Consider the following 12,576-nt stretch of genomic DNA (forward strand, 5'->3'; position numbering starts at 1 on the left):
AGAGTGGTACTACAGATCCCCTCTGCTAGATGTGAAAGTATTACCTTTCAAGATCGCTGAGTACTCCACTCCCCCCAGAGGAAACCACTGACCAAAATTTTGTCATTCCCTATTTTCCTTTTATAGTTTCACCACATGTTTGATTTCCTAAACTAGATAGTGTTTTTGAACTTTAAACTATATATGTTCTTTGCAGGGCGCCTGGGTGGCTCAGTCGGTTAAGCTTCTGACTCTTTCATGATCTCAAGGTTCGTTAGTTCAAGCCCTGCATTGGGCTTCATACTGACTGGAACCTGCCAGGGATTCTCTCTCTGCCTCCGTCTCTGCCCCTTCCTCGCTCGCTCTCTGTGTCTCTCTCTAAAAATAAATAAATAAATAACTTAAAAAATATATGTGTGTTCTTTGAGACTTTCTTTGATACATCTGAGATTCTTGAAGTCTTTACCTATGGCTATGATGCATTTTCTAATTCATTCTGTAATAGACTGTTGATGGGCCTTTGGGTTGTTAACATCCCCCCTCCCTTACCATGTTGCAAAAACTGCTGTGAACATTCTTCTCCATTCTTCTGGTACACATGGACAAAAGATTCCCCAGGGAATATACGTAAGAGTGAAACCTCAGAGTCATTGGAATTGCACATATTTAACTTAACTAGAATGTGAACAAAATTTTCCAAGTTGTTGTGATGATGTATACTCCCACTAGCAAAGTAGAAGTGTTTCTGCTGTATCTTCACTAGCACTCAAAATCATCAGATTTCTAGGTTTTTGCCAGACTGGTAGGTGTAAAATGATAGCTCCTGAAAATTTTATTTGTACTTCTTTGATGACTGATGAGATTGAGCATCTTTTCATATATTTATCGGTCATTTGTGTTTGTTCTTTATAGTGCCCATTGAAGTCTTTGCCCATTTTTCTCTTTTTTTTTCTTTTTTCTTTTGATATTATTATTATTATTTTGAGAGAGAGAGAGTGGGGTTGGGAGGGAGGTACAAAATCTGAAGCAGGCTCCAGGCTCTGAGCTGTCAGCACAGAGCCCAATGCAGGACTCAAACTCATAAACCATGAGATCATGACCTGAGCCAAAGTTGGACACTCAAACAACGGAGCCACCCAGGCACCCCATTTTGCCCATTTTTCTATTGGATGTCTTCTTACTGATATGCCCGCATTCTTGATGTATTCTGAATACCAAACTGTTGTCTGTCATGTATGTTGCACGTATCACCAGTTTCAGGGCCTTCTTGCTTTCCATCACTCTAGGGCATTAGAAGGTAAAGAAAAAGTCTTAATTTTAATGTGGTTTAATGTCTCTCTTTTTGGTTTCGACCATATGTATGTGTTTTAAGAAATTATTTCCGGGGCGCCTGGGTGGCTCAGTCGGTTAAGCGTCCAACTTCAGCTCAGGTCACGATCTCGCAGTCCGTGAGTTCGAGCCCCGCATCGGGCTCTGGGCTGATGGCTCGGAGCCTGGAGCCTGCTTCCGATTCAGTGTCTCCCTCTCTCTCTGCCCCTGCCCCGTTCATGCTCTGTCTCTCTCTGTCTCAAAAATAAATAAAACATTAAAAAAAAAAAATTAAAAAAAAAAAAAAGAAATTATTTCCTACTCTGAGCTCATATAATTATTTCCCTCTATGGCCTTTGAGGGATTTTTTAAATTAAAAAATATATATTTATATGTATATAAATATATTTATATATTTTAGATATTTTATAAAATATAAATTTTATAAATATAATTATAAATATTTTATAAAATATATTTTATTATATAAATAAATATGCAATATATTTTATTATAATATATTTTAAATATTTTATAAAACATATTATAAATAATACAAATATTATAATTATATATTATAAAGTATATTATAAAATATATATATATTTTTTAGTTTCCTTCAACATTTCTCTTTAAGCCATCCAGAATTGGTGTTTGTGTATGGGATCTGTGGAAGAGATCTGATTTTATTTTCCCCACATATGGATGATCACCTGTTCTACTACTCCCTCCTTTCCCCACTGATCTCTAGGGACTTTGTTGTCATAAAACAGATTTCAACATGGGTGTATCTGTTTTGGGCTTTCAATTTTCTTCTCATTGGTCAAATGATCTGTGTCTGTGCTGATACCATCCTGTCTTAATTTAGCTTTATAATAGCTCTTGATATGTTAAGCAGATCCCTCCATCTTATTCTTCAGGAATGCAATGCATTGGTTATTTGTGGCCCTTTGTAACTTGCATAAAAATTTGAGTCAGCTTATCATGTTCCACAAAAACTTCTTTTGTGATTTTGATTAGAATTGCACTGAATCCATGAATCAATTTGGGGAGAATTGACATTTCATTTCATTCAACCTTCTCTTCCGTGAACTTGATATTATTTTTTTTTTAAGTCCTTTAATGTCTTTGAATATACATATACTTTTTTTTTTTTAAGATTTTTTTTTTTTTGAGAGAGTGTGCACATGTATGCATGCACAAGGGAGGGGCAGAGGGAGAGGGAAAGAGAATCTTTTTTTTTTTTTAATTTTTTTTTAACGTTTATTTATTTTTGAGACAGAGAGACAGAGCATGAACAGGGGAGGGTCAGAGAGAGAGGGAGACACAGAATCTGAAACAGGCTCCAGGCTCTGAGCTGTCAGCACAGAGCCCGACGCGGGGCTCGAACTCACGGACCGTGAGATCATGACCTGAGCTGAAGTCGGACGCTTAACTGACCGAGCCACCCAGGCACCCCAGAGGGAAAGAGAATCTTAAGCAGTCAGTGCCCAATGCAGATCCCAATGTGGGCTTGATCTCATAAGATCGTGACCTGAGCCAAAATCAAGAGTCAGACACTTACTGACTGAGTCACCCAGGTGCCCCAAGATTTTTTTTTAAAGTAATCTCTGCACCCAGCGTAGGGTTTGAACCCACAACCATGAGATCTAGAGTCACATGCTCCACCAACTGAGCCAGCCAGGCATCCCTGAATATATTTTTACTGATTAGCTTTATAAAGGGCCATCTTTGGTTAAAGTTTTTTATATTTATTTTGAGAGAGAGAGAAAGCACCCGTGGGGAAGGGACAGAGAAAGAAGGAGAGAGAGAGAGAGAGAGAGAGAGAGAGAGAGAGAGAGAGAGAGAATCCCAAGCAGGCTCTGCACTGTCAGTGAGATCTAGGAGATCATGACCTGAGCCAAAGTCAGACACTTAACCGACTGAGCCACCCATGCATCCCAATTCATAGGTATTTTTTTTAATGCTGTTACAAATGTCATATTTTTTATTGTGGTAAAACATAAAATCTATCATTTTAACCATTTTTTGTACGTACAACTCATTGGCTTTAAGTATATTCATATTGTTGCACAACCAACTCCAGAATTTTTCCACCATCCCAAACTGAAATTCTGTACCCATTTAACAACCCTACCCAGTCCCTGGTAACCACTTACCTACTTTTTCTCTGAATTTTACGAATCCTAAGTACCTCATGTGAGTACAATCTTAAATGACATGTTTTTAATAATAAATTTTTCTTTTTTGGAGTTGTGAAATACAACCGATACTTTATTAAATTAGTTTTTATATTTATCAACCTTGCTTAAAATAACTATAATAATTTAGCTGTATTGGGTTTTTGCATAACCAAGCATATTACTTGTGAATAAGAGGCTTTTCCTACTATTATGCCTGCCCATCAAGTTTTAAATTCTAATTAATTTTTTTATATTTATATGTTGTTTGCTTCATTTTCAAATCTGTTGGTTGCCTCTTCTTTTCAAACTTCTCTTTTATTTACTTTAACCTATTAACTATTACCTCATATCCAATTCTGATATAAACTCTTTCCCAGTCTGATTCGGCTGTTTCTGCTACTTCTTTCTCATGGTGCTGTGTTTGTGTGTGTGTGTGTGTGTGTGTGTGTGTGTATTTTGTGTATGGATTCATACTGTGGAAGTTTATTTCTGCCAGAGGCTTGGTGGTAGTGTTTGCTCCCTTAGGACCACTTTGTTTTTTTGTTTGTTTGTTTATATTTTGTTTTTAAGTGATTTCAACACCCATCATGGGGCTCAAACTCACAGCCCTGAGATCAAGAGCTGCACGCTCCGCCAAATGAGCCAGCCAGGCACCCCAGACCACTTTAAAATAAACTCTTCACCTGAGAACCACTTGGAACCATTTGTTAGTTTAAATTTGGACTCTTCACTCATTACAGGGCTGGGCTGGTTTGTGGTTATGATTTTTCAGGGCTTTTTGTTGTTGTTTTGTGCCAAGCGGGTGAGGGAATTTCACTAGGGCAAGTTTTGTAATCCCCTAGGGAGGATTTCTGGCTTGCCCATGCACTGAGAGTATATTAGGGTCTCAGCCTTACAAGGAATTGCTTGTTAGACACTCCACCTTTGGCAGACTTTGGTATTCACTTCCTGTGCTTTGTCCTGCAACGCTGTGAAAATCCAAGCTCAGATTTTTACCTGCTTTGGTAAATGAATGCTTGCCCCCTTTAGTGATTCTAGTTACCAGTTCCTCTTTCACTTGGTTTTTATCCGCCTGCTAGCTTATCAAGGCATTTTAAAAGTTGATTTTACATTTTTATCAAATATTTTAAGTTATTTTCATGAGGAATGTAAATCAGAGTAACAAATCCACCACAGTGTCAGCTATTCCCGTATCATCTGACTATGTTGTTTCTGGTCATTTGGGAAAGGAAATTTGGGGTTAAATCTGTACTTAAAAAATGTTATAAAAATGAGATGGAGTGGGGCCTATTACAGCTGCTAATTAATGATATTTCTTTTTTTTTAATAGGTGTCAGCTGTGATGCATGTTTAAAAGGAAATTTTCGAGGTCGCAGATATAAGTGTTTAATTTGCTACGATTACGATCTTTGTGCATCTTGTTATGAAAGTGGTGCAACAACCACAAGGCATACAACTGACCACCCAATGCAGTGCATATTAACAAGGGTAGATTTTGGTACGTATTTATTTCTCATTCTAATGGGTTGTCATTTAGAATTTTGTGTGCATGTGCGTGAAGAAGTTTAAAGGCAAGATGTTCTAAAACTATTCCCGACAGCATACATTAAAAATAACTTGACTCTTACTTTTGTATTCTAAAGAATTCTCATAATCATAGCTCAACTGTTCATAAAAGCTATTCAGATATCTATCTAGAAAACTGACACGGTATGAGATGGAAGGAGCGCCTCAGTAAAATAAATGAACTGTTCGTGCTAGCAGTACACGAGTATTCTTGCTCTGGCTGCCAGAAAGCACAGTTTCTGTTTCTGCAGTTGATTAGAAGCCCTTGTTAGTCCATAAGAAAGGCTATAAATGTTTCATGCTATAATTTCTTACCTAGTCGGCACTTGGGGTTTTTTTGTTTTGAGAGCGAGAGAGACGCACGCATGAGGGAGGAAGAGAGAATCTCAGGCAGGCTCCACACTCAGCACAGAGCTTTTCTGTCTCTAGCCATCATAGTGGGTGTGAGGTGGTATCTCATATGGTTTTGATTTGCATTTCTCTGATGGCTAATAATAGTAACCATCTTTTCTTGTGCTTACTGGCCATTTGTATATCTACTTTGGAGAAATGTCTATTCAGATCCTTTGTCCATTTTTTTAATTGGGTAATATGTCTTTTTATTTTTGAGTTTTAATAGTTCCTTATATACTCTTTATACAAGTTTCTTATCAGGTGGATGATTTGCAGAAATCTCCCATTTCATGGGTTGTCATTTCACTTTTTTGATGGTATGTTTTGAAGCACAAAGATTTTCATTTGCTGTTGTTGTTGTTTATTTATTTTGAGAGAGAGAGAGTGAGTGGGGGAGGGGCAGAGAGAGGGGGGAGAGAATCCCAAGCAGGCTCTGTGCTTGTCAACGCAGAGCCTCATGCGGGGCTCAGACTCCCAAACCGTGAGATTATGACCTGAATCAAAATCCAGAGTCGGATGCTTAACTGAACTGAGCCACCCAGGCGCCCCTACAAAAGTTTTAATTTTGATGACGTCCAGTTTATCTTTTTATTTTCTTTTGTTTTGCTTTTGGTGTCATATCTAAGAAACCATTACCCGGTCTAAGATCATGAAGATTTACATTTTTGTTTCCTTATAAGAGTTTTATTGTTTTCGCTTTTACTTTTTTTTTTTTTTTTTAGTTATTTAAGTAATCTCTACATGCAGTGTAGGGCTCGAACTCACAGCCCCGAGATCAAGAGTAACATACTCTTTCTACTGAGCCAGTTAGGCACCCCTTAGCTTTTACATTTAGATCTTTGCTCCATGTTGCATTAATTTTTGTATATGGAATGATGAGATAGATCATTCTTTTGCGTATGGATATCCAGTTGTCCCAGCATCATTTATTGAAAAAGACTATTCTTTACACAGTGAATTGTCTTGGCATTCTTGTTGAAAATCAGTTGACCTGAGGTGGGAGGGGTAGGGGATTGGTGTAATATTGGTCACACGGTACAAAGTTTCATTATGCAAGATGAATAAGCTCTGGGGAGCTAATGTACAGTAAGGTGACCATAGTTAACAATATTATATTGTATACTTGAAATTTTTGGAGAGGACAGATCTTAAATTTTTTCAACACACACACAGGTAACTATGTAGACATGGTGATCTTTTCACAGTGCATACTGCATCGGAACATCAAGTTGTATATCATAAATATACATAATTTTATATGTCTGAAATATCTCAATAAAGCTATTAGGAAAGTTGGTTGACCATAAATGTGTCTTTCCTTAGAGTCTCCGTCTGTTTCATTGATTTATATATCTGTCTATATGCTAGTACCACAGTCTTAACTACTGTAAACTTCTAGTAAGCTTTGAAATTGACAAGTATGAGTCTTCCAGCTTTGTTTTGTTTTTTGTTTTTTCAAGATTGTTTTGAGTATTCTAGATACCTTGAGTTTCTATGAAAGAATTTTAGGATCAGCTCATCACATTTCTGCAAAGAAGCCAACTGGGATTTTGATGGGGATTGTTTTAAGTCTGTAGATCAGTTTGGAGAGCAACGGTATTAAGTCTGCCAGTTGGTGAACATGAGATGTTTTTCCATTTGTTTAGTTTGTCTTTAATATTTTTCAACAAAGTTTTGTAATTACCAGAGGTTAAGTTTTATACTTCCTTCTTTAAATGTGTTACTAAGTATTTTATTCTTCTTGTTATTGTAAGTGTATTTGTAAAATTTTATTTTTGGATTGTTCACTGCATGTGTATAGAAAAATAATTGGTTTTTGTATGGATCTTATATCCTATGATGTTGTTCATTAGTTCTAATAGGATCTAATTGGATTTTTTTTTTAATTTTTTTTTCAACGTTTATTTATTTTTTGGGACAGAGAGAGACAGAGCATGAATGGGGGAGGGGCAGAGAGAGAGGGAGACACAGAATTGGAAACAGGCTCCAGGCTCCGAGCCATCAGCCCAGAGCCTGGCGCGGGGCTCGAACTCACGGACCGCGAGATCGTGACCTGGCTGAAGTCGGAGGCTTAACCGACTGTGCCACCCAGACGCCCCTCTAATTGGATTTTTTAGGATTTTCTATATGCAAGGTCATGTCATCTGCTGATTACAAATGGTTCCACTTCTTCCTTTCCCTCTAGCTGCTTTTCCTTTCATTTTCTTGCCTAATTACTAGACCATCCAGTAAAATAATGAATAGAAATGGCTAAAGCAGACACTCTTGTCTTGTTCCAGGTCTTAGGGGGGAAAACATCCAGTCTTTCACCAATAAGTGTGATGTTAGCTATAGTTTTTTTGTAGATGTCTTTTATCAAGTGAAGAAGTTTTATTGATTTTTATATATTTATCCCCACCTATCCCAAATATACCTGGCAAGTCTTATACATATAATAATGTGTGTGTGAGTGTGAGTGTGTGTGCACAAGTGTGTATGGGCAAATACTTTTAAGATAGCCTAAATCTGGGGCGCCTGGGTGGCTCAGTCGGTTAAGCGGCCGACTTCGGCTCAGGTCACGATCTCGCGGTCTGTGAGTTCGAGCCCCGCGTCGGGCTCTGTGCTGACAGCTCAGAGTCTGGAGCCTGTTTCGGATTCTGTGTCTCCCTCTCTCTCTGCCCCTCCCCCGTTCATGCTGTGTCTCTCTCTGTCTCAAAAATAAATAAAAATGTTAAAAAAAAAATTTTTTTTTTAAAAAAAGATAGCCTAGGGGCGCCTGGGTGGCGCAGTCGGTTAAGCGTCCGACTTCAGCCAGGTCACGATCTCGCGGTCCGTGAGTTCGAGCCCCGCGTCAGGCTCTGGGCTGATGGTTCGGAGCCCGGAGCCTGTTTCCGATTCTGTGTCTCCCTCTCTCTCTGCCCCTCCCCCGTTCATGCTCTGTCTCTCTCTGTCCCAAAAATAAATAAAAAACGTTGAAAAAAAAATTTAAAAAAAAAAAAAAAAAAAAAAAAAAAGATAGCCTAAATCTTCCTAAAAATGTGAACAGATCTCTCACATAGCAAATGTTCTCTCTTATAAAATTTTCTCTTATAATGTGCTGTTTTTAAAAAAATTCTTATGTTTATTTTTGAGAGAGAGAGAGACAAGAGCACAAGCAGGGGAGGGGCTGAGAGGGAGACACAGAATCTGAAGCAGGCTCCAGGCTCCGAGCTGTCAGCACAGAGCCTGATGCAGAGCTCAAACTCCTGAACCGCGAGATCATGACATGAGCCGAAGTCGGATACCCAACTGATTGAACCACCCAGGCGCCCCCTCATATCCTATTAAATTAAGCATTTGTTTCATGTTAAGTATAGTTCTTTGGAATGAAGTGACATAACATACTAAATATACTTTCAAATGCATTTCCTTTTGTGTTACTAATGGAGAAAAATAAACTTATTTTTTGAGATGTACTAATGAGGCAAACAGATTATTCCCATAGAATATCACTAATTCATCAGTTCTTCAGTAACCAACATGGACAGAGTCTGTTGTGGTAGTACTCCATTCAAGTTAGCATTTTTGCTCAGGGTCCTTCCTGCTGTAAGAATGGTGTGTGCTTTAGACAGATAGCTGCGTCTGGGGTTTGGCATATTGATCACATTTGCCTATTCCGAGCACTTGTGTTCTTGTATTATGATATGCCCTGCTGATTCTTTTTTTTTTTTTTTTTAAGATTTTATTTTAAGTAATCTCTGTACCAAATGTAGAGAACTAAACTCACAACTCCAAGATCAGGAGTCACACACTCTGCCGACTGAGCCAGTTGGGCACCTCTCCCTCTGCTGATTTCTTTGTGTTGACACTGGCTTTGGTACAGTAGCCACAGAGATAAAGAAAAAATAAATTACAGTAAAATTAGAACTAGATGTGAAATGAGAGATGTTTCAGAATTAAATGAAGGGAGGGGGCCTGGCTGGCTCAGTCAGAAGAGCATGTAACTCTTGATCCCAAGGTCGTGGGTTCAAGCCCCACATTGGGTATAGAGGCTACTTAAAAATATCTTAAAAAAACATTCAAAGTTAAATGAAAGGATAAAAAGTTGTTTGTTTTTCTCTCTTTTTAAAAATTTTTTAACGTATATTTGTTTTTGAGAGAGAGATGGGGCACCTGGGTGACTCAGTCAAACATCTGACTTCAGCTTCAGTCATGATCTCACAGTTTGTGGGTTTGAGCCCCCACGTTGGGCTCTGTGCTGACAGCTCAGAACCTAGAGCCTGCTTCCAATTCTGTGTCTCCCTCTCTCTCTGCCCCTCCCCTGCTCATGCTCTGTCTCTCTAAAACGAACAAACATTAAAAAAATTTTTTCTTTATTTTTGAGAGAGAGAAAGAGCATGAGCAGGGGAGGGGCAGAGAGAGGGAGACACAGAATCCAAAGCAGGCTCCAGGCTCTGAGCTGTCAGCACAGAGCCAGATGCGGGGCTTGAACTCACGAACTGTGATGTGAGATAATGACCTGAGCTGAAGTTGGATGCTCAACCGACTGAGCCACCCAGGTGGCCCTGTTTGTTTTTCTCTTAAGGAAATAATAGCTATGTGGGTGAAAAAGGAATTTTGGAGGGGTGGCATGGAGTCCCAGGCAAAATAAGGATGTTGCACATATGAGGTACCTAAGCACTCTTTGACAGGGTGAGGTTTTTGGAGATTTCAGGGACACTGTTGTTTTACATTATTGTACCTACCATATGTTTACATTTTCATGTGATAAAACAATAATTATTATTTCTCACTGCAGTTCCATTTTATTTTTCAGATTTGTACTATGGTGGGGAAGCTTTCTCTGTAGAGCAGCCACAGTCTTTTACTTGTCCCTATTGTGGAAAAATGGGCTATACGGAGACATCTCTCCAAGAACATGTTACTTCTGAGCATGCAGAAACATCAACAGAAGTGGTAAGTGAAGAAACCTTGTATCTAAAGTGATGTGTTAACGTACATCATTTCTAACAAAAGTAAAGCCAGGTCACTATCCTCTGTCTCCTACTAAGTGTACTGATACTGTTTGCATAATAATTATTAAAATGCTCTTTTAACAGCAACTTTTACACATCCTAGGAGGTTGCATGTGTGCAAGATAACACGCTTCATTTATTCACACTAGCCGTTCTCGCCCTGTTTTAAAAGCACAGTGTGGAATCTTGACCAAATTCAGGAGCCCTTAGCAAATGTACTGTGAACAGGTTAAAAGCACCCCACCCTGAAGCACAGCTCTTTCTAAAAAGCAGGTATTCTTGCTACCTGCTTAATTTTTCTTCTACAAGAATGCCTTCATAATGAAATTTTAAAATTTTAAGTCATAAGTAATAATCTATTGTCACATCTCATTGTAACATATCACTTACTTTGTTTTTATTAGGTCAGATCTCTTGGTTCATTGGTCGGAGCTCTAAGGTCCCTACAAGTTCCTTCTACTCTAATCTTTCCCAACTGGCTAAGAGCCAAAGACCTGGAATAATGCACAAAGGAAATCTTGCCTTGAAAGCTTTTTGGGTATTTAACTTGACATCTGAGTCAGCATATATTCAACTTTTAAGAAACGATAAAGTACACCCAAAAGAGCACCCTTCCCCCCCCTTTACTATTGGTAATAATAGATAAAGTGAGAGATGAGAAATGGAACTGTAGGTCTGGGATTTGGAGAATTTTGGCACAAGCAATTGCACATTGCATCAACTAATAAGTCCCTAAATGTATTCAAAACAAATTAGCTGAAACTCAAGAAATAGGGTGTCCGAGGACGTACAGCTGCTGAGGGGCAGAGCCTGGTGTTTGACGTCAGCCAGAGTCCCTCTGGGTTGTAGAGTCCCTACTTAACCATTGTCCTGTTTTATCTCTGCTACAGCCCTGCTGTTACAGCTGTGAGTACTACAGGTTCACTTTTATTCCCATTCACACTGCTTAGTTGGATGCTTAAAGTTGCTTATAAGGTGTGTAGTTCAACCATTTGGTAAATTGACATTATGTAGTCCCAAAGCCAAATTTTCGTATCTAACAGCTCAGAACTGCTCTCATCTGGAGCCTCAGAACACTGTTGACACGTTTTACTACTGTTCTTAATTTGTTGTTCTTATTTTGTAAAGGTGACTTTGCTTCCTTTTGGTTCAGTCCCAGATACCAGTATGAGGAATGTGGACTTGATCGCATCTCATCCTCGTTGTTGTGGGAAATTTGGAATAATTTCTTTTTGACTTAATTTCTGTTACTGGATACAACAGAGAGGGGTTTCTCTTACTGAACCAGGCATTCTTAAAATCTTTACTAGCCAGTAGGCCCTGGGATAGTACTTCATCACTCCACTGGGGCAGGACAGCTACTCAGTTTTCCACACCCCAAATTGGAGAATCCAGCAGAAAGTTAAGTCCTTCCGTGAGCGAAAAGCTAGTCTTTTGAAATAAGAATGAGTAGTTCTGCCTCAGCAGCTTTGCCTTGATTTTTTTTTCCTGTAAGTAAATACTCATAATTTGTTTACACTCCTCTACACCTGATTCACAGTTTGAAAATTAAATATTTACCATCTACAAATGGTTTAGTGGTCTGTCTCTTATAAGGCATGTTCAGTATGTGCCTTTGTTAAGTTCCCAAGCTTTTGGTACATAGTTTAAGACAGTGGCCATACTGTTTTTAAATTGGTTTTTGTGGAGTATTTTAAGGATTGCTCCCTCCTCATCAGCCCTTAGTCTGCATGAACACCACATCTGCCCTCTGTTTCCACCCAGGCGTTTCAAAGTGAAAAATGGCAAGCAAACAAGAATCTTTGATATGAAGGTACAGGGTTTTTTCTTCCTCAAATCTTGTGAGTCCTGTCCTCTTCAGTCCAGGGCTGGCACCACATATGGCTTACTGACTAGTGTCCGTTCTGAAGGATTGGTGCCTATGCCACCAGTTATTAAGTATTTTGAGTGCCTCTCTGCATGCGTGTGAAGCATTTATAAATGTCCAGGTGATGTTACTAGGTGTCCCTCTCACCCCACCGCCCTCCCCAGTGTTTTGCCAAGGTCATGGTTAGTCAAACGTGGAAAACTTCTGGAGTTCAAGAGTGACTCGTGTTATTTTGGTGGGGGACTCGTGTACCCCATTTTCTATTCCTATCTACATTTTTCTTTCATTTTTTTTTCTTTTTTTTCTT

At 38.8% G+C, this 12,576-nt stretch overlaps 1 protein-coding gene across 1 annotated transcript in view; it reads left to right on the forward strand.

Moving 5' to 3' along the window:
• KCMF1 (potassium channel modulatory factor 1) overlaps positions 1–12,576 on the forward strand; it is an 82,485-nt gene that overhangs the window by 44,782 nt on the left and 25,127 nt on the right. Inside the window, exons 2-3 of the mRNA XM_043603836.1 lie at positions 4,801–4,968; positions 10,204–10,343. Coding sequence (XP_043459771.1) covers positions 4,801–4,968; positions 10,204–10,343 — 308 coding nt within the window. The remainder of the gene's footprint in view (positions 1–4,800; positions 4,969–10,203; positions 10,344–12,576) is intronic.

The sequence above is a fragment of the Prionailurus bengalensis genome, chromosome A3 (assembly GCF_016509475.1).
Source record: "Prionailurus bengalensis isolate Pbe53 chromosome A3, Fcat_Pben_1.1_paternal_pri, whole genome shotgun sequence".
Taxonomy (NCBI): Eukaryota; Metazoa; Chordata; class Mammalia; order Carnivora; family Felidae; genus Prionailurus; species Prionailurus bengalensis.